Consider the following 27546-nt stretch of genomic DNA (forward strand, 5'->3'; position numbering starts at 1 on the left):
TTGAGCTTACCAAATATGTGCGGAACTTGACGGCAACAAAGGGCGCCGAGTAATGCTTCCGCTCGAGCCACGACGCGCTGCCCGACTTCTTTTTAGGCGACATAAGCTGCTGTTTCCATCACTGCGTCATTAAAGCTTCAGATTAGGAGACGCAAGCGGCTTGCGCACCGGAGAACTAGGGGCCACGGTATTGCGCATGCGCAGAAGTGCGTCCCCTAATCTAAAGCTCTCTATTGACAGAGCGCCGTGGTCGCGGCACAGGTCGACACTTGTCGTCTGCTCTCGCGACACCGCTGGGCGCACAATGCCTTCAAACACTGCGAATGTCGTCGAGCTAGTCGGCTCGCGGTCGATCTTTCTGTCAAGCGTAGTACGGTTGATTTCGAACGTCATTCTGACGTTCTTGAAGGTGGACTGTTGTCGCGCATCGTTATACGAAAGTTATTAATAGAACGTGTAAATGGCCACCTTTCGAAACTTCCGTCGAAGTAGGCCATGTATAATATTATCAACAACGGAAACTGTGCGAACTGACTTATCTATTAGATACGACCACACTTTAGCAACGAAAATAGTCCGATAAATATAATGCTATAATAGCTTGTAAACGAAAGCAAGCGATTCGAGCGCGCGATAAAAGTGAATAATAGCCGTGTGCTAGCCTGCGCAACGCGCTGACAGAACTCCGCATTAGTGTGCAGTGCACTCGGAACGGTGCATTAGGTTCGAGTCTGAGGCAGCAATACGTTGCCGTGGTTCCCTCGTGGATCCGGCTGACATCCAGCGTAATATTTGCCCGTCAGCCAGCGGCAGACGCTGTGCTCACCGTAGCTGTGCCAAATGGCCCTGTGCCATCCGCGCTGCTCTCCCGACCTGTACTCCTTCCACGCACGTGCGGCTCGTCTTCTGGAAGTCGAGCTCTTCTTCCTCGCCGCCCACTTTTCACGATTCTCGCCGGCGTCACCCTCAACACGGCTAGCTGGTACCAAGACTCTCTGGTGGTGCTGGGAACCACTACCCGCACTATTAAAATATTCTCCTAAGAGATAATTATAGTTAAGTAGCCGTCTCAACATCTGTTAAGAATTTGCATTCCGTTTCCACTGTCTGATACCGCTGGCCCCAGATTTTATAAGTACATCTTTCTTTTATGCTTGTTCCACGCAGCTAGCTTTGATGCCGTTTGACCGTTGCGATTGTTTCGCTTCGTAAACGTGGCAGCACAGCTATAACAACAAATGATACCCATAACGACTAAGAGGTATAACCCGTTCTTCTAGAACAGACATTTAAAAAGAAATCGCGTGTATTCTTCCTCGTTAGCGCGGAGTGTAACCGGGTTGCGGTAGGTGTTATACTGCTGTAGCCCCAATCGGTTACGTGAGGGGTGAGCGTCAGCCGCTGCAGAACACGGGCGCACACAGTTCGGAGCCCCGAGATGTCGTCGCCAAATGTCGTGGTTCCCGCCAGCGAGGCCTGGGGCGCGAGACAGAGACGCGGCCAGCCCCGACTCGGCGCGAACAGGGCCGGTGCGAAACCGAACACCGCCAAGTGTGCAGCGTCCAGGAATAAACGCACGGGCTCGCTGTCGCGCGAGAGTCGGGGGGCTCGCGCCCAATCGTGCACCGAGGGCGTTCGGGACAAGCCTGGAGCTGGCCACAACACCGGGGGCCTCTGGCGCTGGCAATCGAGCTGAGCAGTGTGACCCGGTGCTACCACGCAACGCCAGTCGTTGCAAGCACGTCGACCGTGGGAGACGTGTCCGAAATGCTTGTATGCTCTGTACAGTGCGCATGTTCGTCTCGCACGCGTTGTTGGCTGGAAGACTGTAGCGCAGGAATCCGAGAGAAAGCGCTCTGCATAGCTGCAGCACAGCGAACAAAAACGGGGGAGCATACCTGACACGAACCTGAATATAACGCGAGGCGTGCTCGGAGGCTGAAAATTTCCAGGAAAAAAAATTCTCGCGTTATGCTTCTGCAAGTACGGTATTCGCCTGCTTACTGAATGTCAGCAGTTCTTGGAACTTCCTCATTGAAGTTTCATAATCAAACATTGCTGTGAAGAATGCAAGGGGATTTTTCGGTACTTCAGAACATTACATTACAGAACACAGCCTTATAGATTTTAACAGCGATACATCGTATCCGATGCTTGACGTAAAAAAGCACCCTCACACAAAAAGAAAATAAAAAAATTCACGTAGCTTTCATTAGGGGCGCAAGGCTAAACCAACAGCGGAGATGATCGGCACCTAGCACTCCCGAGTCATCCCCAGCATTTTCCGGAATTTATTGATTATTGATCGATTATCGATTGGCTATCGGAAGGTATTGGCCACGTATTTAGGCTAAGCTAAGCACTACCAAGTCATCCCCAGCATTTCCCGGAATTTATTGATTATTAATCGATTAGCTATTGATTCGCTATCGATTGGCTATCGCAAGGTATTCGCCACGTATTTCGGGCTAGGTTTTAAGACCTTCGTTAGTTCCAAGGAGGATTAAAAAAATGCATTTTTTTTAATCCTCCTTGGTTAGTTCCAAGGAAGTTTAAAAGAAAAACTTCTGGAGTGAAAATGCTGCTTTGAAAGTGAAGCCAGGCCACCGCCATCTTACTCAGGGCACGAAGAGACATCAGGGATTAGCAGAATATAGGAAACGCCTGCTTTTCGCCTCCTTCAACGTTCCGATGGCTAATTTCGCTGTAAAGATCCTATTAAATGTACACCTTTGTTTCACATGCTTTAGGAGCAAACCTGAATGCCGTAGTAAATTTTTTCAGAGTTTTTGATATAAACACTCAGCCAGATATACTATTTTAGCTAGAAAGAACGACCTTTTATTTTACAATTACTCTAGCTTTCAAATTCGCAAAGCAGAAGCCGAAGCAGAAGGTGTGCGCGGACTGCAGCCTGCGCGGCACTCTTTCAGAGTTGAAGTCAGGGCAAGCGCTGGCTTCACCCCTCCTGGTAAATAGGGAGCCTACAAGCAAGCGCTGTTTGTAAGCTCCCTATTGGTAAACATTAGCGCGCGCCGCCACTCCAGAAGTTTTTTTGAAACCTCCTTGGTTAGTTCACAGGGGTTATGCGCCATTGCGCTTGGACCTCTTCTGCACTACCGCCAGGATCGGCCCGCATTTTCTGTTCGCTCTGCACGGACTAACGGTCGGCTTAAGCAGCTCCGCTGTTAAACAAACGAAAGAGCCACGAGACGAAAACGCCCCGAATAAAGTGAGAATTGTAACACAAATGAAGCAACTCATCAGTGATTAAAAATGAAACAAGTTGGCTACCAGATGTAAGAATGAAGGGAGCATAGGGAAGTTCGTTCAGGAATTTTGCGCTCCGTCCGCACCACCACTACGTCGGTGCGGCGTCACGAATTCAGAGACGCTCGTATTCATCTAGCATTGACAAATTTCTCTAAACTGCCCTCGTTGACCCTTTGGTTCATATGCGGCCTTCACACGAGAAGGCGCTACTGAAGTTCCTCCGGTCAAGCGACCTCTTCGAACGACTGTACCCCCAGTGCAGGGTAGCAAACTGGATTCTTCTGGTTAACCTCCCTGCCTCTTTTTTAGAATGCAACTGAATTTCTTCTTTTTTTTTCTTTTGTCATTGATGTATAATTAGCTGACGGGAGGAGACGCTGTCTAAATCCAAATGACGCCGCGGCGGCAAGTGGGTGCGGATTCACGCGCGCGTCGCCGTCCCGTGTTTCGTCGTCGCTGTGTCATCACGGTAGTTTCTCGGTGTTCCAGAAATGTATTTTCGGCATCCTAGTAGCGCAGCTTAACTTAGCGATTCATTTCTGCGTCCCATGTTTAAGAACGACCGTGACGTATCAAGTGCTGCTAATTACGCCTTGAACGCTTTAGACTCGCGGCAAGGTCCGCAGCTTTTTTTTCCACGAAGATCGACGTCGTTATCTATAGTGACACGGTTTCTGGAGCATCACTGCGCACCCGGCGTTGGGGGTTATCTGCGTAACTCGTGATCAGATTAGCCCATATCTGAGTGGGCGTTGTGTTCGGGTCAGGCAGACGACGCGTCGGCGACGGACAACTGCGGGGATTATCAGGTAGGCCTCGGATGACGTCAGAGCCCGTGACCATGATAGCCTGGCACGAGTCTATATATCACGTGCCGACCTGGGAGGCGTGCCAATTTCAGTGTCGTTCCACCGGCGCGAGCTCCGTTCCCTCCTCACTTTGCCTCGTCCACGAAACGGAAGGATGAGCGAGACTCCGGAAGCGGTGTTCATTGGTGGGACAGACGCTGTATATTCGAGAAAAAATAAACTGAACATTTCCATGAGTGGATATTATCCGGACTGCGGTGGACTGTCCGAACTGCTGATTCCTGCTCCTAGTCGAGTAAAGCTCTCGGAACACTTAAATATATGCTGACATTTGGCAGACACATATAAGGCTGCTTACGTGTGCGAATTCGAAAGAAATATACAGTCTGTACACATCGGAACGTCATGAACGCCCTCATCTCATGACGTGGCGCCACCTCCTTCCCATTGCCGTCACGTGTCCAATGACGCACGCACTGGGCCACAGTCAACCAGATGGCTGCGACATGCCGTGTGCAGTCACGCACACATTAGGCACACCTTTACTAAACCGGAACCGTGGGCTTCGGGGAAGTGTCTCGCATCCCGTAGGCCCTAGTTGTATTCCCGCCCAGACCCAAATTAGCCACATTTTCTATTAAAAGCCATTAATTTAATTTCTTTACAGGAATATCCCTGAGAAATCATCTGTGATGTGCGAGGTTGGCGGTTCTTAACTAAGCAGACGAGCAGGTTTTGCTGACAACGAGCAAATTTATCTTCGCAGCAATTCGAAGGTACTTTCATCGGCGTTTGCGAGCCACGCGTTCCAGTGTTCTCGCAAAGTTCGTTTCTTAAGGGCCCCGTGTCACAGGAAATCCGGCGTCGGAAACAGGCGCGCGATGCGGGTGGCGGGGAAAATCATCCCCAACCACCCCGACCGTGCAGGCCCTCCACGTGGTGCAAGGTCTTGGTGAACAAAAATTGCATTTCTCACAGCGAAATCCGCCAGGAAAATGGTAAAGTGTGACTTTACCATTCGGCGTCGGATTGTAATTTGAATGTACGAGAAAACCTAATTCCGCTACGCGGAAACTTTAACACAAACCCCTTTTCCAGCATTTCTACCAGACCTACAGCCGCGTGTTGCGATGCGAACGGTTCCCATAACGCTATTTTTTTCCCTGTGCTAAACAAATTCTTCTAGAGCAGCAAATGCTCCTAGAAAGTTGACCAGCGGCTTCCAACCTTTGGAAGCTAGTCTTTCTGCAATAGGCATTCTGCGGAACGAGGAATACAGCGAGTAAATAAAAGGTTGAACAAACTATTATTACAAGTGAATGACAAATTTATGTATCAAGATAAGTTAGCTGTAAAAGTATTTTTAGACAGTTGTTGAGAAAGCAGCATTACGAAACATGTTACCTCAATAGAGTAGCAGTTGAATCTAGAACTGGCTTGCTAAATGCTTGCTAAATGGCATACCTTTAGCATAAATCCCACAATAAATATGTGACCTACATAACTTGAAAGCACGATTTTGTGGAAACAGAGCTAACTCTGTTTGCCCACCCGCCGTGGTTGCTTAGGGGTTATGGCGTTGCGCTACTATGCCCGAGGTCGCGGGATCGAATCCCGGCCACGGCGGCCGCATTTGGTTGGGGGCTAAATGCGAAAACACCAGTGCACTTAGATTTAGGTGCGCGTTAAAGAAACCCAGGTTGTCCAACTTATTCCTAAGTCCCCCACTATGGCGTGCCTGATAATCAGATCGTGGTTTTGGCACGTAAAACCCCATAATTTAATAGAATTAACTGACATTTGCTCGAGTAATTGTGTCGTGTGTAAGCATGTATCTTTATTACCTCTTCCAAATCAAAACCCCAGTGCAAGCAACTCCTCATTCCCTGAATCGCTGTATATATAACGAAAAGACGCAACACACCAAGGAAGAAAGACAGGCGAAAGGAAAGAGCGTCTTTTCGTTGTATGAAGCATGTGCCAACTAGCCCAACAACAAGTTTTATTAAGAAATATGCTGTGTTCATAATTTCAACCGGTCTTGCTTGCTGATAAGCTTTTGCATAACTAATCACGCATAAATGTTGCGACAAACGATTTGCTTTTGTAGGATTGTCGCATGCAAAGCAAAAGAACGCGACTTTTGCTACTCAGAACTTGTAAGAAGCTTTATTATTTAGTTATGCGCCCATAGTATGTGCAGTTTGTACTATAGATAGGAGATACTCAGCTCTGCAGTATTGTTCTGTGTATACCAGCTGACATGGCCGTGCCTACCACGCAACGAGGCCTCGTCAGTAAAATGACTGACGGACAACCGCTTACGGCGCAGACAAGCGGAACCCGCCACAACACCAAGCCGCTGCACACGGAACTCCCGCACTTGCGCCGGGATTTCGCGGGCGGACTGCGCAATAATAAAATGTCGCGCCCGACGCTGCGTTATCAGCGGTCACTGTTTGCGCCAACAGAGAAGCACTGCTGCTCGGTTGCCGCCGACGGATGCAAGCGCGTCGCTTCCTCCATCGCGGAGGCTGCGTGCACGCAGGTCGTCAGCCGACTTCTTCCGCGCCGGAGAAATGGCGCGCGCAAGACATTTCTTTCCGATTCGGTTTGCTTGGCGTTTAGGCACATTACCGAAGTACCGATTTATGAGCAGCACCTGCTGCCACCTGTTCCCCTGGTGCGTCCAACACCGACTCTCTTGGGAAGCCCTCGGGGAGGGTCTCTGCATCCCGATAGAGCGCCGACCACGGAGACCAAAACGTAATCCTTCTTAGCCAGACCTGGTAGTGCTAGCACAAAAAATACCAACACGGCTATCAGGTTTTTGACAAACTATGGTGATGAATGGCGGGGTGTGAAGAAAGCAAACATACAGAGACTCAAGGGGCGGCCCTGAAGCATTCACCTAGCAGTTCGGGGAAAGCATGGCGCGGGCTTCTTCGGGGGTTCGCAGCCCCCTTGTTTCTCCGAACGACGTCTGGAAAAGGAAAAAAAAAAGAAGGGGGGGGGGGGGGGTACGCAGACGGCTACACGACCGCATATTCTACAATGCGCCCTGTCCCTATGAAGCGGGAACCGAAAATCAGAACTGGTCTTTCAAAGCACACGGAAAGTGTGTGTGTGAAATGGGGGGGGGGGGGGGGGGGGGAGAGAGAGAGAAAGGGATGGGACATGAATGGGACATGAATGCGACAGTCCAAGCGCATTTGGGAAAGGCGATGCGACGCCGTTTACATGTAGCGACGGTGTCGTTAGAGGCCCCCCTGGGCTCTCGCTTGCTTTTCTCGGTAGCGTCTTCGCGGTTGTCATCGAAGGTATTGTTAGACGCCCCGCCTCTGTTCTCCCCTCTCAGTAGCTTCACGGTTGTCATCGAAGGTCTTGTTAGGCGCCCCCGCTTTCGACGATCCTGCGTTTACATTTTCCGCGAGAGTCGACTAGCGCCCGTAAATCTATCCTCGCCTGGCGCATTAATGCGATGCGCCTTCCTAGCGCATTACCGCTGTTTACATGTTTACAGATAGCGACAACCTTTCCTTTCTCAAACGAACCACTTAGTAGCGACTTGAAGCCGGTTTAACTCGTCATCATACCAAAGCCGTACACAGATACTGCTCGGTAGAGCTGCATACCACGTGCTTGGGAAATGTTGAAGCTAAACATTTCGAAAGAATTACCTGTCTGCTTGAGAAAATTGGCTCCGAGACGTCGGGCTAATAAATTCCCTTACTGTGTTGGAGTCACTCTCTAAGTCGTAATGGAAAATGTTGGATGTCGAAGGCTTCCCCCCTTCATTCCACACTTCCTAAATTTGCAAGATCAACCGCAGTTATCCAGTACGCTGGTAAACAGAAGAAATCAATTAACATTCTCTCGCATTTTTTTATGGCGGCTATTAGCTTAGTTTGAGCTACGAAGTTGTTACGTGTTGCTTGCATTTAACCTTAATAAATATGTCGTATGTGTTTCCTGCATTCGCATCTCGTGACCGTAAAGGAGGCGCAGTCCCCGCCAAACCAATCACCGGCTTTCTAGCTGTGTTGTTCAACATCAAGTATGCACATGTGACGTTGCATTCGATGGTCGAAGAAGGCATGTCGCTGCAACGGAACTTGGCCCACTTGTCGAAACTCGAGGGAGGCGCAGCTTGTTCGACTGTTGCAGGGAGCCTGCATGCAAGCGCTGTTTTGAAACAGCGCTTGCGTGTAGGCTCCCTAGACTGTTGATGAACGTTCTGGGTCGGCTATGGCTGGCGATTGCGCCAGAAAGACTCGGACATCGGCCTCTTCCTTGCGCGCGCATAGCTACGCACATAAAGCTATGAAATCGGAGCGCACAGGCGAGACCACTACTGTAGGCACGGCCCCGCCAAAGCACTACGTGACAACGTGTTTGTTGCCATGTCTTCACCGTCATCCGTTTGTTGAGCAGGAAGTGGAGCTCTCTCTGTTAAGCTAATAAGTTTAAAATGTAAGTCCGCATTAGAATTTACGGAAGAGTTATACAATAGCTTAATTCTTTGAATCATCAGCGTGCGTACCTCAGGACTTTTAATAAAGTTTTACGTCCATCCATCCATCAGCGTGGAAGACGACAGCAATAGTGAAAGGAAGGACACAGGACGGCCTGAAGTTCATTGAGAAAAAACAAAATGGTGGGGACGCTTAAGCTTCGCCTTTAAGAGTGGAACGCGATGGCATTCAAAGATCCCTGACTGCTTCTCACGCTTCCCGGTATAACTGCAGCTTATTAATGTTTACCGGAAAACGCTGGCGGCGAACGCTGTGCACGAAGGCGATCGAGCTCTCTGGTAGAAACGCGGCCTCTTGCGTGGGCCGATCCCTGAGGTAGTGCACAGTCGCGCCAAAAAATATTACATAATTTTCAGGTATCTGTTATTGTTTCGCACCTTTAATATTTGAATCTGAGAAGATTTAACCTGAAAGGCATGCGCTGTCGGTGTTTTCTTTCATGGCATTTGTTTGTGGGCTGTGATTCTCAATATTCCGAGAAATAACTTTGTAAAGAATGTAAGACAAGGTCGGAGCAACTTTAGTGATAGAACTTTACTGTCGTAGAGAATACGTACTGCAATTTTCGCTCACGGGACGCCGACACCGGATTTTCTGCGACACGGGGCCCTTAACGTTGTCGCGTTAGAAAATGCAAAAGAAAAGGGGAGACACCATCTTCGTAGGCTTGTCATTGTGAAATAGATATCACCAAGCATTTGTGTCTCACAATTTAACAAAGAGATGGACGGTTCCGATAAGAAATCATCATCGTGCATCTTTCGTATGAGAAAGGCTACTGCAAGTTGACGAGCTTTTTTTTATCTTTGTGTTTAACGATGTCCTTGGTTCGATCGAAGAAAGGCTTACAACTGCATACGATAGTGTTTGGCCGAAGCCCAACGATATCAAAGCAACGTGCGTCTTCAGAAACGAACAGTGCATATGTGAGCGCATTGCTGCACCCGCCGGTGCAACCAATCAGTCTTCGCTTTCGTCCACGCAGCCTCGGCCATGAACTCTGCACGATAAAACATCGCGCGTCGGCATTTCCAACGCTCTCCAGCCTGGTAGAAGTCGTCGCCATGGAAGCATCCGTCAGAAATAGCGGCACGTTCAAATACGTAATTATTTTGTCATTTCAAAACAAGCGAAATTAAAGTTTTAACATAATTTCTTTATTTTCTTCGTTACAGTGCAAAACGGGTGAAACTTTCGAAAGTTTTTTGCTAGTAGCTTTGCTTTTCATTCACGGTGGCGCTGTAGGTGAGGAAATATATAACTATTTATGTACGATACGATACAATAAGTCCGAGGAATTCGGAAAGGAGTAATGGTGCTAACGCTGACGTTCCCCAATGCCATTTTGTGCTTTAAATAGATCTTGTCGGGGTGGCAGTTAACCAAAAGTCGGTGGGCCGATTGGCATTAAGAGTTCACGGTAAAACCACGAATGAGGCTTCAAGTATCTGTACCTCAGATGCGTGGACACAGAATGGAGGAAGATGTCAGGAAAGTTGGCAACCAGGTACAGGGTAGTTGAACGTGTGAATAGACAACCCGAAGTCATCATAATTGAGAGAAACAGACGGTAAATTGGATACACAGGATGGAAACAAGAACGTCCATAGAGATACGGCTGGGAATAAATGGGAAGGAAAAATCTGTACGATCACACAAAGGGCAGTGTCTTGCTGTCTGATGCCCGAGATTACCTCTCTGAGGACAAAAACGTACCGGAGCAAATATTCGCAACATGGTGTGTCTGCTACAGCAGAAGTCCGGAAACGACTCGGCGCACCGTCACGGAATGCCAAGATTTTCACCCATCGAAAACAGTCCACCTTCCGCAGGCGCTGGCATTCAAAGCTGGTGTGGGCATCAACGGTCGGCGACTGACGTTAATAACTCGCAAAAGATCGATATATGCTGCTGCCATAAGTACCAGGTAGTATATAGCTGGATGTTTCAAGGAAGAGTGATAAGAAAAATGCTAGACTAGCTGAAAAGTAATCATTCAAATTATCATATACGGTGAATAAAGCAATACTAATACCAAATTGAAACAGAAAGTGAGATCAAACCAGGGTAGACCACTTGAGGTTTTATTTATTTTTATAGAGCGCCTTTATTTTTCATTTGGTAATGATTTGGGGGTAGTTGAACTGCCCCATACTTGGTAGACTGCTGTGACGAGTATAGGACGTGGACGGCGAGCAGCTACGCGAAAAAGGCAGTCAAACCGTATCGCAGTTCGCTATCAGCAAAGTGCAATGATAGAGCAATACTCTATCGGCGTTGTGTGGATACTTGCCTGCTCTTCACATTCCGCCGGTATTTACACGGTTGCAATGCATTATATCGTAGTGCAACTGACCGTCTTCGACTCCGGACCACCGCCAGTAATGCTAACGCATTTCACTCGCATTTCCCGCTAGATCGCCGCCGCATTCTTTTAAACCTTTACACTCGTGACACATTTCGTGCATGATTTAGTTTTAGGTGCACTCATTCGGCGAAGAAAATTAATTGGGGCCTGTCGCGGCACGCGCTGAAGTTTTTGAGAATTTCGAGCGCGAATTTATAGGCGCTCAATATTGTTATGCGTACGTTTCCCGTTGTGCTAGGCGAACTGAACGCTGTATCACTGAGTTTAAATGCGGGAGGAATTTTATGGGCGATGTGTGGGGAAAATTTTATGTTGTGTGTCTTAATCGAGGGCTTTGCAAAAAACTACTAATTCAAGCTCCAGAAAGCAACAGCTTATCTAGAAGTTGGATTGTTACTCTGCAGAGTCGCACACTTCTGCTGTGTCTATTACATTCTTTTTTATCGGTATTTCTTCGGTGCGGCAATTACACAAGGAAAAAGTTGCTTTTGTATTTCACAGCTTCTTTACTCTCTCTCTCTCTCTCTTTTTGGCTTCGTAATATGTTGACTTCGGTATTACATGGCATGTCTCAGTTTATCGGGCATTTTTTAACGGCATTGCAGTGAAAAACACGCGAGCTTCTCAGAGTATTACGAAAGCTAATCGTAAAATATGCTGGAACAGCGTATGAATAAATTACAATATCCACAGAGCATTATTGTGCGGTTAGAAGGAATCGATCGTGACTCTTCTGGGAGGGGAGTGAACCAAGACCTCGTGACCGCAAGAATGTTGCACCAAGAAATCTTCCCCTTTAATCTCCTCCTACACTATAAACGGATTTACGCCCTAAAGGGTGTGAGTCGGTCTATAACTCACACCCGTACGAGTTATAGACCGACTTAGATTTATATAGACGTAACCCTTGCGAATTATAGACTGATTTTCACCCTTAATTAAGGACCCTTAGCCCTTTCAGTGTCACTGACGTACAATTATGTTTCGGTCTCACCTTGTAAGTGACGTACGTTCTCCACTCTCTAGTGAGGACCGCAATAATAGTGCATTTATTAGGGCGTGTCATCTTTTCCCTTTTGAATAATCAGAAACAAGACCTTTGTGTTCATTTAATAATACCTGAGAAAGAAACCTGACACTGGGGGTGGGTCCCCTTCGAAAAAAAAAACTATACTGAAAGGGTTAAGGGAGGCTGACATGGCAATCCGTACAAAGGGACTAAAACGAGGCGGGACGAGCGTGTAAATTGTTTTGCCGTGCGGTCGGTCGCCTGCAGGCACGCGAACGGGGAAGATGTGGCCTGCGTCGCGGTTCCGCAGGTGGCGGGGTACGACCCTCCCACAATGTAAACAAAGTCTGGACGCACACAGCGCGCTTGCACTTCTGCGAACATCGATGCGCGGAAAACGCACTTTGCGCCGATAAACCATTGCGAGTGCACGCACTCCCGACACGTACCGGATATCACTCGATTGCGGTTGGGTTTCCGCCAGCCTTATCGTCGACAAAGAACTCATTTGCGGCATAAACGCGTATGCAAATCATTTTGTTGACCCCTCTGTATGCGCACTTATACGTTCTCAATATGAATAACTCGCTTACTTTTATTCAGTGTTCTTTTTAAGGAGCGTGTCGCAATGAATTGTGCATTTCTTCAACCGAGAGAACTTTGCTGAATAAACACCTGTCAGCATCACCTTCTACGTCAATGTGTGTAAACATACCTCACTGTGCAGTCTCTACAAAAATACACCGCACACTGAAATTTCGTATGTTTCTCTTTTATTCGCTTATTTTTCCCAACTGAACACCCCCTGACCGTGTCGTGCATTCTAAATGTTGTTTCTCTCATATCTCTTTCCCTTGGTGGCGAAGGCGAACCCGGCACGGCCGTTTCCTCCTTCTGTAAATGTTGTGAAGGACTGGTCATCGACAGCTGGAATAGTCCACCGACTGGTCGCTTTAGCTCTATGCAGAGTTCTGTAAGCGTGCATTCAATATGTAAAGTCGAGGATATGCCATGTCAGTGGAGTTCTGTACGTACTTGCTTTGTGAGGCACTAAAGCTTACATTCTAACATATGTTATAGCTTGGTAGCGCTGCAAAAATGCTATGGAACAGCACAAATCTAAGTGATACGGTGGCATCGACCGCGGCGACATGATATTGGTAGTGAGCGTGCAACTAGCCATTTGTATAATGCGAAAAGAAGAAAGAAAGAGCGAGAGAGACAGTCGCCATGGCAAGCTTAATAAATCGAGGGATCTGAGAAAAACGTTCAATTCCCGAGCACTTTGTGACCAGAACCAGACTGTATGTCGTACGAAGCTGCATGGCCAATATACGGAAGTATCCAGACATTTATGAGATCCCGCGGTCCGTTAACATTTGACACCGACCGTACGGCGCATTTCAACTAGGTCTATAATGATAGTGTAGTTCGTCGACGTTTGGACGGCTGCAGGAGGCGCAGTACAGTGGGATGGAAGGTAAAGGTGTCCGTTTCCCTTCAGGGTCAATAATTCAATGGGGACTTCATTAATTCGGAGTCTTTCGCATCCCAAGTGCAGCTGAAATTGACACTTATCAAGACTGGTGACATTTCTTCGGCTTTTCCCCACCAGCGGTAAGCAAAGCCAGTTGCGGACATGTGAGACACCCGTCTCAACAAAACAGTAGCACTTGCATTCACAACAGGCAAGCTTCAACGTGTAGTGCACGCCAAAGCAGCTGAGAACGGGCGCCATCCGTTCCCGATATAGCAGATACTAGCGAGAGCCAATGGCGGACGAAAACCTTCGTAAATTTGGCTCCAAGTTGTCGGCGTTCGCAACGGGAGGAGCTCACCGGGAAAGCCGAGCACAGTTGAAGCTGAAACTCACGCTAGTTCGCTGAAAGGCCTCGCTGTTTTGTTTTTTTATTTATCCCGCACTCTATTCTTCGTGCTTTATTTCTGCTTTTCGTATCTGACTGACTCGTGTAGGCGAGATGCTGGAGCGGATTGTTCTACGTGGTTCTATCGCTTTTGTTATTTTCTGCTGTCTTTATGTTCTGCCTTTTCTCCTGGAATGAAGAACGGGTCGCCTGGATTTCCTCCCGCGCTGCAATGAGGCTGCAACCTCTGCGGCGGCGGAAGTGAGGCCGCGTGTTTACGCTTTCATTGAGCGAGTGCAACAGCTTGGCTGAGCAGTGGACGTCACCCGACCGACATTTGGCGCCGCAATTGCACGCTGCCCTCACGGGAAGTTGAAAGGTGATGAGACGAGAGCGCAGCGCAATTTGCGCCGGTTGGTTAAAAGAAACTTTGTCTTGCGCTGGTCTTGGTCTCTTTTTGCTTTTGACATTCCGTCAGTGCGTAGCGTGGGCTGCTGCCGTGTGCGTTACCCCTGCGCCGTGCTTTATCTCGCTTTCTTTGTTTCCTTCTCCCATTTCTGTCTCCTCCTCTGTTCTCGAAAGAAGGTGCGTTGCGTCACGCATTAGCATACATCACTTCACGTCAGCATCACACATGATGCACAAGTCCTCTTTACAACGTACACATTGTAACCGTGACATTTACCAACATAAATGCAAATCAAACACCGCCGTTGGGGTCAGACTAGAAGCAACGCGTACATGTTAGATCATTTTACTTCGCGGCTTTCAATTTCTTGTTTATTATATTCGTTTATTAAACGCGGAAGTTTGTTGTGAAGCATTTGCTGAAGATAACCAGTGCGACAATACAGAACATTCCAAATTTCTGTTGTCCTTGTGTTATATGGCAGTTCTTTCCCACGGGGTTTTACTATAACCCCATCAAGATACAATTATGAGGTTGACGGCGAAACTCCGTCATAGTAGTAATATTAGTTCACATATTACGAGCGCAACTAGTGCCTGGTACATTCGTTGCAGAGGCGAAATGCAATGCATCCAACGCTACAGTTTACATGCTTCCGCACAGATGACATCGAGCAGGGGACTGCAACAATGACGCGTCTGCGGACAGCGGTCGATGTAGTAAAAACATCTAGCGTTCGTGCTATTTATACACGTTAGCAAGAAGCAGTCGTCAGAGCACAAGCTTTATTTGGTCTCACGAATATATTTTAAAAAAATGAAGAAGACAGGCTCCTGTGGATGTGTTAGCGGATGTGACTACCATTGTACATGTGAGTTTGTCTGTAAACATAATCAAGCGTAGTATGCGCCTTCACCAAAGAGGCAGGTGTGCCAGGTATGCGTGAATGTGGTGCGCTTTCTTCAACCTGCGCCAGCGTTGTGAGAGCGGCCCGGCGGCCTTGGGAAAGAGCAGTTTCAACAGGATGGCCTCTCCGCATCTCCGACCGCGTAATCTCGTAATCGAGTTCCACGGGGGATGGGAATGCTGGCTCTGTTTTACTGGTTGTGGACCCTTGTCGACAAGTTTTTAGGCTTTGGCTTGATCTTTTACGGCGATCTTGGCTGTACAGACACATACAATACGAAATTACGATTTATAAAAACTCGGCTGAATTGTTTACCGTCAGTGTTGCAGGGCCAACACACAGCGCGCATTTTACTTTGCGTGTGAGATCTCTGTTCTGTCCCAACGTGACTGCTGTGATCATCGCAGTCGCTAAGACAGCGCGCTTTCGCATCGCCGGCCGCCGCTCACCCGCTATGCTGCTGGCGCCCGGACGTAATTTCATTCTTTCTTTTTGTCAGCGGGGTTATTCTGCGTCCGCGGCATTACAGTGTGGCGTCGGCGCACTGCTCCTGACAGCGCGCGACAAGGGCTCCGCACGAAGCCCGTGCGGTGCAGCCCCGGTGTATTCAATTAGGCAGCAGAAGTCGCGGCGCTCTCGCATTCGCCGTGGTGTGCACGCACGCCTCTCGAGTTTATTTACATTTATTTATTTATTTATTTATTTATTTATTTATTTATTTATTTATTTATTTATTTATTTATTTATTTATTTATTTATTTATTTATTTATTTATTTATTTATTTATTTATTTATTTATTTATTTATTTATTTATTTATTTACACAATAGTGCAGACCAGTAATTTGGCCCTAGCAGGAGGGGCTACAAAGGATACATACAATGTGACAAAGATAACAATAACAACAAAAATAAAGAGAACACAAAGACCGTAACAATGTTCAACCATCGAAGCTTACAATGCGAGACTCGAGTTCATTCATAAAATCGGCGGATTCAAATATCTTTCGGGGCAAATAATTCCATTCAGACACCGTCCGTAGGAAAAAGGAGTACTTGTGTGCATCGGTTCTAGCTAAAATTAGCGATAAAGAGTATTCATGTCTATGTCTAGTTGTCCTTGTAGTTAAAGGTTTTATACAATTGGGAAGTATTAATTTAGTTTTCCCTGCAAGGCAATCGTGAAGAAAACCAAGACGACTAACTTTCCGGCGAGCCTCGAGAGTCGGTATACACGGTACTTCTGCATCAATAAGGATAGCGAATCTTGCCTTCTATATCTCCCCAAAATAAATCTTATTGCCTTTCTTTGGACTCTTTCGAGTTGCTTAACATCCTTCTTATAATGAGGATCCCAAACTTCAGCAGCATACTCTAGTTTTGACGGAATACATGTATTGTAAGCTAACATTTTCGTACTAATTGGAGCATGTTTAACTTTTTTTAAGGAACCATAGCTTCCGCAGGGCTGATGAAGCAATGTCCAATATATATATATATATATATATATATATATATATATATATATATATATGCTCTGACCAAGCAAGTTTATTAGTTAGAGTCACGCATAAGTACTTATATTGGGAAACTTCTAATACAGGCTGGTTATATGGAGTTGATAAGAAAAAGAACTCATAAGACATTAGGACAACTAGGAGTTGTGGTGCTCTGACACGGAGGGCCGCGCACCTATCGCAATGCTAGCCAGCTGGTCTTCTTCTTCGAGAACGCCACGTGACGCAGTCAGGTCCGCGCCCGAGTGCACTCGGCTGAAGCTCGGTCTACCGGACGAGACTTGTTTCTAGCCCATTTCCCCCCGCATTATTGTCCGTATTCAATTTTCTTTTAACAGCGGAGCTGGTAAGCCGACCGTTAGTCCGTGTGTCGCGAACAAAAACTGCTCCTGGCGATGACGTCACCGCGCGTTACCTAGCAACCACCTCGCGGTGCGGCGTGTGCTTCACCTCTCCGTGCCGTGCACATGTTTCCTTGACATGGGACGTTAAGGAGAGGGAAAGAGAGCATGCGTGCGGCGCGCGCCATGCTCGGGAGAGAGAAAGAGAAAATGAGAGCAACAGAGAAGGACAGAAATTGTAGCAGCACCAACGAGGCAACGCGCAGAGCTGCTGCCGACGCCGTCCGCGTTTCCCCGCGTTCGCGCCGAACGCGCGTTGTCCGTCACTGCAGCAGGCGCCTCTGGCGGCGGCTCGGCAGGTTTCGACCAGCCACGCCCCGGCAAGTGTGGAGGCGCAGCTTGGCCGTGACGTCACCGGGGAGATAAAGCTCGGAGCCGCCGCGCCGGCGGCAGAACTCTCGTTGACTCTGTGGCGAGAACATGTAGCCTTGATATGGGACGACCAAAGAAGACCCGGACACCCGAAGAAGAAGCCGCTCATCTTGAAGCGCGTCGCGCGGCCAAGCGAGAATCGGCGCGTCGACGGTGAGCCGATTCGGAATAGGAAAGTTTGGAAGGATTGGAGGAAAGAGGAAAGCGCGAGATGACAAATCTCAAAGAATAAAGTAGAACACACAGTAGGGCCCGTCACTGCAGGTCACGCTACTAAAAGAATGTTAAATAGAAATACTGTCTGGGTTACAAACGTGCCCCTAAGTTCGTTACTTCTAGAAAAGTAACGAGAGCGCGATGGGCTTGTTCGCGTCGAGACGCACAACCACTGGGGTACAAATATTCGTCTAGTGTGGTACGTACACCGCAGGCCAAGGAGATGATAGTCCCTCACATGCGCTGCGCACTGAAAGCGGGACACTCCAATATCAGATGCTGAAGTGTCTCGCAGCAATCGTAAGACGTACATGATGGGCTGGCCACACGTCCTTGTCTAGGGGTGGCACACTGCAAAGCCATATAGTTGCCCGACATATTGCTGCCCGAAAGATATGCCAAGGTTGATCCACAGAGGTCGCGAAGCTTCGGGCGAAAATAGCGGTTCGGAACCAATTGTCACCAACATCAGCAAGGGTGGTTATGGGAGCAGCGATTGAAGTGCGACTATGTTTGGAGGGAATAAACCCTGGGAAAGAAATATGCGTTTTTTAATTAAAGCGTCAAACAGATATATTCATTCAACGAAAATAAGAATCCTAATCCATTTTATATACGCATGGCGAGAAGATACAAGTCTATTTTACTTTATCATTATCAATAACAAAATTGCCCGCCAATCCACCCTGTGAAGGTGGTTGGAAAGCGAAGCTTTTTACGCCACCCTCACGGTGACTGCGGCGCACTTGATATTTTATTCACGCTCTTCTTCTGCCGTCTTTACTTTCCGTGGTCTACCCACAGTGGGGTAGTCTAGAAAATGAACCGAAGCAGTTACTAGGCTGGAAGGGTTTCGAATGACGTCAACCATCTTTCAAGCAGCTGCATAAGCTTTGCAACAGCTGCAATCTAATCTTACGGACCGCGCCGAGCCTGTTTCCGTTGTTTGCCCGCAGCCCTTATCATCCATCATGTTGGCTCATCACTTTGAAGCTTGTTTTTGTGGTTTTTCTTGCGAAAACGAGTGCTTAGTTGTACGCTGAATGCCTGAATTCAAGTAAGCTATACTGCTATACCTGCAATTGTTAGCGGTTCGTCGGGATCGTTTTTTGATTACAACGACGGACACGACAGAACCCTTGGCTGGTAGAGGTAAAGTCCCTATATAAGAAAAGTACCGCCATCTACTCTTTCCTCCGCCGCCTCCTCTCCTAAAGTGCGTGCTTTTTTTTTTACTTTTTGCTTGCGAAAGCCAAGTCGACGGTGGCGCACCTAGAAAGTCCACGTTGAATGGACTCCCGGAAGTCCATTCAACGGAATGGAAGTCCACTCCCGGAATGGAAGTCCCGGCGGGCGCGGCGGGCGCGCCGCCGCGCCCGCCGGCGACTGCGGCTGCGCAGAGGACTTTCAACATGGCTCTAAGGCGGAAAAAAAAGAAAATATAAAGAAGTGAAAAGCGCGCGCTATCATCGTCCAATCGGAGATACAGGATAACACAGGAGAGAGCGAAGCGGCATTTGTCAAAGGATGGCGGTACTTTTCTTATATAGGGACTTTAGGTAGAGGTACAAAGCTTCGCTTTAATACCTTTTTTCAGCGCCCACCATGAAAGCGCCCATCGATAGCGGCGGGTGTTAACGCCGCTATCACTTGCAGTAGTAGTAGTAGTGATTTTATTGAAGAAGAAAGTAACGCTTATTTCTGCTGCCCAATAGGGAGCACGGCGCAGCGTCAGGGGAAGGGGAAAAAGGAGATAAAGATGTTGAAAGGAAGGGAAGAGAAGAAGAAGCAGCAAGAGTCTCATCCGATCATGGAGGAGGCTGGTGATGGAGGCGATGGCCTGCTAGGGACGAGCGCTTAGCGATGGGCGGAGATTCCGTTCAGTTCCACAAACTCCAAAAGGCTGTGGAGAGCTCGGAGGTGGGGAGGCGACGGGAACAGGAGGTCGCTGGTTGTCGCAGCAGGTAGACCCTGTTGTCTGTAGGCAGTGATGACCCTTGAGCGGTCCTGTGCCAGCGCTGGGCAAGCACAGAGAAGGTGCTCGAGGGTCTCGGGGTCGCCACAACGTTCGCAGGCCGGTGATGTGGAGCGTCCCTTGGCGTGCAGCCGCGCCGCCGTCCAGACACAGCCCGTGCGCAGTCGAAGCAACGTTGCGCGTTCCCTCCTGGTAAGGCCACACTCTGGAAGTGGCCTGGGACCGTTGCCATTTGCCACTCTGGCATCCGGGTGGACGATTGTGAGCAGTTTTTTCAAGCGCTGCCTTGAAAAATCTGAGGAAGCGACTGCTCGTGTGAGCGGCACTTCAGGATGGTGGGCGGTTTTGGCGAGGGTAATCGCTGCCTCATTACCGGCTATTGCCACATGGGAAGGCAGCCAATGAAATGAGATGGTGACCCCCATGGCAGCCAATGCCGAGAACTTCGAGCTGAGCAGGGCCCCCGTAAGCCCTGATCGGCGGTGGTTGATTAGGCTCTGGAGCGCTGGCTTCGAGTCGCAGAGCACTGCCACCGGTTGCCCAGGAGGGTCCTCAGCCAGGACATCGGCGGCTAGGTGGAGCCCCGCTAGTTCTGCCGCGGTGGAGCTCGCGGCAAAGGGGATCCGACATTGTCTGTGGACCGCCCTAGCCGGGATGGTGCAGGCTGCAGCGGCCGATCCGTTCGCCAGGACTGATCCATCTGTGTAGACCAGCAGACTTCCTTCCAGATCCTCGTGGAGTTTGCAGGCAGCAGCCTGTTGCAGTGCTGCAGCTGGTGTCTGTCGTTTATGCGCTCCACTGAGCGAGAGGTGGACGTCCGCTGGTCGATGGTGTGGTGGAGGCAGCACGATTGTCACAGGAGGGTCCGTGATCATCTGCTCGTACAGCTGGCACAGACCTCCCATCCGTGAGGACGGCTGGCTGTGGAGTCTAGCCAGCAGGTCTCCGCCATCCGGAGCACGATGAAGGCGGTCAATGTGCCCCAGGGCGCGTTCAAGCATCCTCAGCGAGAGTGGCCATTCACCAGCCTCTGCCAGCGTTGCAGCGACCGGTGAATACTTTGGGAGCCCTAGGATACTCCTAATAGCACCTCTGTGCAGACCCTCCAGCTGCTCTCTCCTGGCCCGAGTGAGGTTGACCAATGGAAGGGCATACAAGAGCACGGACGTTGCTGCGGCCTGGTTCAGCCGCAGCGCCCACTTTGTGTTGCAGCCACGGCCATGTTGCTGCAGCTTGCTGACAGCTCCCTGCACGCGGCGCACCATGGTAGTGGCGGCTTTGGCTGCAGGGATCCACGTGAGCCGGTGGTCAATGGCGAGCCCCAGGTAAGTGACCATTTGCTGCCAAGGTAGGGCACGGCCAGCAATCTTCAGCTGCTTTGTGTAGCGTCGAGCTGAGGCCAGTGGATGAATCAGCATGGCCTCGGTCTTGGCTGTGGAGACGGTGAGGCCTATGCTACCAAGGAATGCGGTCACCGCATCTAGTGCCCGTTGTAGCGAGCACCGAATGGATGGCATGAACTTCCTCGGCCCCCGGGTCCAGAGTGCCACGTCGTCGGCATAAATGGAGCAGCGAACAGGGAACCGTGGGTCCGCCGGGAGAGATGCGGGTAGGCCCGCGAGAGCCATGTTGAACAGGAAAGGGCTGAGCACCGATCCCTGTGGGACGCCAGTCGTGATATCCCTGGGCTCGCTGAGTTCCTGTCCAACGCGCACCCGGAAGGTTCTGCCGGTCAGGAATGCGGAAATGAAGCGTCTGAGGCAGCCGCTCAGGCCGAGGCGGTCTAGGCAGGCCTCGATGACCACGTGTGGAAGTCCGTCAAAGGCACTCTTGACGTCCAGAAGCACCAACATTGCCACGTCCCCCGTGGCTTTGGCATCCTCCAGGGTGGCCACCACATCGGAGATAGAGTCTGCCGTGCAGCGTTGACACCTGAAGCCTGACTGCTGCTCCGGGAAGTACTGGAGTTGGGCAGCAATCCACTCTAGGCGTGCCAGTGCCACCCTTTCCATCGCCTTGCAGGCGGCTGAAGTGAGGGACACCGGCCTATATGAGGATAGGGCTATGGCAGGCTTCCGGGATTTCAAGATTGGTGTCACCACTGCAACCAGCCAGCTCTCCGGGAGGACACCAGTGTCCCAGATGGTGTTGAAACACTCGAGGAGCCGCTCCTTCTCGGCATCAGCCAAGTTGCGCAGCATTTGGAATGTGATTCTGTCAGCTCCCGGAGCACTGCGTCGCCTGGTCTGATCGAGTGCCGCCTTCAACTCGTACACGCGGATTGGTTCGCTGCACAGTGCCTGTATTTGTGCAGCCACCCAGTCCGCATGATGGCAGGAGGATGGGATTGACAGGGCGGCTGCCTCTGGAGGTGGTGCTATCACTTGCAATGCAATGCAGCTCTTGAAGTGCGTGGACAGGCACTCTCGTAAAGTTCACCTGTTACAATACGCCCCACTCACATGTTGTGTTGTTTTGCATGTCGACGTTTGTCTGAATTAGGTGACGCGGGTAGTTTTGTTGTTTCTTAACCTGTGCAGTCAAAAGTAGTGAGTTGCGATCATCAGATACTTGTTCACTTTAGTTGTTTTTGTGGGACAGCGCTGGCCGACGGGCTTGGCGTCCGACGAAAGGACGAGCACTCTACGCAATCTACGTCCAAAGCGTTCGTCGGCCTCCAAAGAAAGTATGTTCTGTGCAGCGATGCCATTTCGACACCCGTACGCTGACCTGTTCCTGCATCGCTTTCCGCGCTGAAAGCTCGGAACGCCCATCAAGTCGAATGGCGGGACATTTGAATATACAGCTCTAATGGCAGGCCTCCGAAAACAAATTTCGCGCCTATGAGAACAAAATGACGTCACTTCTGTTTTTAACGGGTATGACGTCAAATTATTTTTTCTTCCGCCGGAAGTGTTTCCTCCTCACACAGATGGCGCTAAGCTCCATGAACCGCCGATAAGCCACCGTGTTTTGAACACATGGGCTTCTGTGGAAGCTTCGCTACCAGGTGTATTGACCTTGGATATGCACTTGCACTGTGCCACGTGTTCGCCTTTTCTAGACCAGACTGTTATTACAGGGTAACCAACAAATTTTTGAAGCGTCATGTATTGAACGGCTTGGCCCTATATAGTTGCGTGTGCGCCCCTTTTGTGTCGCTCTCGAGGAAAGCGCACGCCACACTAAGTGATGCAGTGCGCCAGCTTCTCCGCCTTTGCTTTCTCCTGTCTCTTTCTTTCCTCTTCCGGGAGTTTTTACACATGCGCTGCCTTTTTGCTGCCTCGGTCTTTTACACCACTTTTACCACCTGTTAGCGCTTTATGGCGGCTCGGGCGTCGCCTCAATAGACAATGGTGCTGGTCAATTATCTAGATATCGAATGTTTTCTGATGCATGCGCTCTGGGTTTGAATGGTGAATGCATATATACGGGTTTTCTTGAGTAATAAATTTAGTTGCAAGTAGCGCTCCGTATGCATCCTCATTCTTCCCGTGCTTTCTTTGCGCTTTAGCCGCCTTAAAATGTCGCCGTACCAACTAACTCGGATGCATACGCTAGTTCAGGTATATCTCAATTGGAACCTCAACGAGACCCAGCTTCCGCTGTATGGTATCATCTCACAGATATGAACATGAGTTCTTTTTTTTTTCTGGTAAATGCCGCTGCTGTGAATGGCGTGATATATCCTTACTATCAGGATAGTCATACCTCCTAATGAGACGGTCAAAGTGACCTTCTTTTGAATCTTAATAGTGCGTGGCATGCAGCCGCGCCACTCCCGACGTTCAGTAGCTATAGCATCACTGAGGCGTACATAGATATTGTCACGAGCGGCGATCCTGTGGCCGGTGCTTGCACGATGACGACGACGTCGGTGTGGCTATCTGGTGGGCACGAGCTCGCCTTACCATTGCTGTAGCGTTGTGCGCCTTGCCTTGTAAATATATCCATTGTATGTAGAATCTCCCCGTAAAAATATTATTAAAATAGTGTTTTTTGTAGCCAAGTCCGAGTGCTCGACGCAAGAGCTTCACACTGAAGGACCAAGATTGCTGCCTGCTTGGTGGTGTGCGTTCTCAGTGAGCGCGGGCGGCTAAGATGCCGCCTGCCACAAATGCAGGGATTACAGCCAAATACGCCATGACCTCCAACGCGCTGATGGTGGCTTCTTCGAGAACGATTTCGCAAGCCCTTTCAGCCCCGAGGAAAATGACGGCAGTTAATCTCCTGGGTTTCAGGTGTTGTGCGTGCGCCACGAAGTCGACAACGATGTCTATGAGGGGCGTTCATTTTATCGGGGCCGTAAGCTTAGAACTGGTACACTTGAAGTAGTGAGGCATTGCGTATAAAGAGCCGCAAGCTTTTCAAGCATGATACCTCCTCCGTCTTTGAATAAATCGTCCGTTATTCCATCTTCTCCAGCAGCTTTTCCTCTGGTCATGTCTTGCAAGGCCCTTCTAACTTCATCGCTAGTAATAGAAGGACCCACTGTATCCTGTTCATCATCCAGTAGCTTGCTTTCAGTATTGTACAAAATATTCACCAAGATAATTTCCAATAAAATCAGAGCAACACTTGACTTCAACCAATCAAGAGAACAGGCTGGCTTCAGGAAGAGATATTTTCCGATGGATCATATCCATGTCATCAATCAGGTAATCGAGAAATCTGCGGAGTACAATAAACCTCTTTATATGGCTTTCATAGATTATGAAAAAGCCTTTGATTCAGTAGAGATGGCAGCAGTCATAGAGGCATTGCGTAATCAAGTAGTTCTGGAGGCATACGTGAATATCTTGGCAAATATCACAAGGATTCCACAGCTACATTGGTTCTCCACAAGAAAAGTAGTTTCCTATCAAGAAAGGGGTCAGGCAAGGAGACACAATCTCTCCAATGCTGTTCACTGCATGCTTAGAAGTATTCAAGCTCTTAGACTGGGAAGGCTTACGAGTGAGGACCAACGGCGAATATCTCAGCAACCTTCGGTTTGCAGATGACATCGAAAACACCCGTGTACTTAGATCTAGGTGCACGTTAAAGAACCCCATATGGAACCCCGGAGTCCCCCACTACGGCGTGCCTCATAATCAGATCGTGGTTTTTGGCACTTAAAACCCCATAATTTAACATTGTACTATTCAGCAACAATGGGGACGAATTACAACAAATGATTGTGGACCTTAACCGAGAAAGTGTAAGAGTGCGTTTATCATTGCGCGCAAACAACATGGACAAAAGAGGGAATACGTATAACACACACGAAGCGCAAACGTGTGTGTTATACGTGTTCACTCTTTTGTCCATGTTGTTTGCGCGCAATGATACACGGTCTTAATGGAAAACCAACAAGCCCAAGTGGAAACCCTACTACAGTAAGAGTGCAGTTGAAGATCAATATGCAGAAGACAAAGATAATGTTAAATATCCTGGCAAGGGAACAAGAATTCAGGATCGCCAGTCAGCCTCTAGAGTCTGTAAAGGAGTACGTTTATCTAGGTCAGTTACTCACAGGGGACCCTGATCACGAGAAAGAAATTCACAGAAGAATAAAATTGGGTTGGAGTGCTATGGCAGGCATTGCCAAATCCTGACTGGGAGCTTACCACTGTTGTTGAAAAGAAAAGTGCACAATCATTGCATTCTACCGGTGCTAACATTTGGGGCAGAAACTTGGAGGTTAACGAAGAAGCTCGAGAACAAGTTAAGGACCGCACAAATAGCGATGGAACGAAAAATCTTAGGACTATAACGTTAAGAGACAGGAAGAGAGCGGTGTGGATCAGAGAACAAACGGGGATAGCCGATATTCTAGTTGACATTAAGCGGAAGAAATGGAGCTGGGCAGGCCATGAATGCGTAGGATGGATAACCGGTGGACCATTATGGTTACAGAATGGATACCAAGAGAAGGGAAGTGCAGTCGAGGTCGGCAGAAAACCAGATGGGATGATGAAGTTAGGAAATTTGCAGGCGCAAGTTGGAATGCGCTAGCGCAAGACAGGGGTAATTGGAGATCGCAGGGAGAGGCCTTCGTCTTGCAGTGGACATAAACATAGGCTGAGGACGATGATGATGATGATGATGATGATGAAGCTTAGACAAGGTGTCCATGATAGGTGTCTAAGTAATCTCTCTAGATTTAGCGGAACATGAAGATTGTGTTCTATATAGCAACGGAAAGTACCGCCAAGGTATCAAATAAAGGTGGGCAGCGTCCATCAGGAAAGTTAGTTGAAGTACGACCAGTCAGTCATCTCTTTTTTACATTTCAAGGGACTTGACAATGTCAAGGAGACTCATGCTGCGCTGTTGGCAGTGCACAATGACCGCCGATGACCATCCAGCTCGGCATGTGCCCCTTGACAGCCAATCATGACTGGTCATGCTTCAACGAACTTCCTCAATGGACGCTGCCATTGTTTTATTTGATGCCCTAGTGGTACTTTCTGGTACTGTAAAACACCATTTTTATATTCCGCTAAATCTTGAGAGGTGCGCCCACTCGGATGCCTAGCTATCGTGTATCTCTGTTCTAAGCTGTGCCGAAGCTTACGCCCCCCGTCATATGCTGCTCCAGGCAGAGTCCGTGATGTCCAGTGTAGTACCACACCATGCAGACGTGCTAGCGTCGTCCTCTACATTACAATCCGAATACAGCGGGTGGCAAGGACACCAGAACGCTATGACGCAAAGCTGACAGGTGACTTTCCAGGCTTGAGAAACGAAATCAAGCGATTCCCATGCATTCGATCTCATTGCCAAGGAACCACGCGAATGTGTCGGCGATATTTTTTTTTTCGCTTAAGAAATGGAGAGAGACGTCCTCAAACAGCATTCTCGACTCTATGGGTGTCTTTCTTTATTCTTCTTCTAGGAAGTGGTTCGGTTATTTGTCCATGCTCAAAACGTAGTCTGCTCATCTTCATTTCTTAGTCTCGGCCACCTTGCCGTCTACTTGCGCTCTATTCCCAATCTGTATACTGCGATCACACGTGACACCCCGGACCCAAGTGAGCAACAACCGATTAGCGGGTGCGCTTCCACTTCTGATTAGGCAACTATTGCGCCTGGCAAGCCGTGACAGCATCGCTGTGTTGGCCCAACGAGCGGCCGCGCTTTGAAGCCAGTGCCGATCCAATCCTGCTGAACTTGCGACACTGCCTCTCGGCTGCGGCACCCCGCAACAGCTGGCCACGATGCCAGCGAGGCACTTGACGGCGGCCGCGGTGCAGGAGCTGCCAGCCGAGGCGTCACTTCCGCGTGCCACGCGAAAGGGTGGGGACGCTTTTCAGTGGAGCGGGCTAACATTTCACCCACCGAGTGACAGACAGCGAGAGCTGGCTGGCTATAATTAGCTGCGGTAATAATGCATTGCACTTCGCACGTATGTCTCAGCCGTCAAGAAATATGAACGGAATTATACTAAAGAAAATATTGAAACCCGTAGAAGAAACCGAAGGGCGATAAGCACAACAGGGCGAGCTGGTGTGGGCTATAGACAGAAAGTTCCTTAGCGCGAAAGTGTGAACCACGGGGCAGGTACCGACAGCATGCAGGGTGTCGTCGGTATTTCTTTCTCACGCTCTTCGAGGCAGTATGCGTTGAGCGGCATCGTCTTGCGGAGGTGTGACGCTCAACGCGCGTCCTGTCATTGGGGGCGGCGGACGTGGCGGTAACTGGCAGAAGGTGTACCCGGTTCGTTTGTTGAAACTCGTGTTTAGAAAAACTACTCCTAATTGAGAGTGAATGTGGTAGGCATGCTCGCCAAAGAATCTGATCGAGTGCGTCCGCCATTTATTCGCCCGTCATCGTGCGCTTCCGAGCTGTCGGTATATATATAGTGCTCCTATACCGTGTTCGCGACAAGCGCATGCAATATGAGCTA

The 27546-nt window shown here is 49.1% G+C and overlaps 1 protein-coding gene across 1 annotated transcript in view; it reads right to left on the bottom strand.

The window, feature by feature from the left end:
* LOC119466579 (uncharacterized) overlaps positions 1-21667 on the bottom strand; it is a 57562-nt gene extending 35895 nt beyond the window's left edge. Inside the window, exon 1 of the mRNA XM_037727101.1 lies at positions 21308-21667. Within this exon, the coding sequence (XP_037583029.1) occupies positions 21308-21667 (360 nt within the window). The remainder of the gene's footprint in view (positions 1-21307) is intronic.
* Positions 21668-27546: the final 5879 nt, after the last annotated feature.

Source organism: Dermacentor silvarum, chromosome 10 (genome assembly GCF_013339745.2).
Source record: "Dermacentor silvarum isolate Dsil-2018 chromosome 10, BIME_Dsil_1.4, whole genome shotgun sequence".
Taxonomy (NCBI): domain Eukaryota; kingdom Metazoa; phylum Arthropoda; class Arachnida; order Ixodida; family Ixodidae; genus Dermacentor; species Dermacentor silvarum.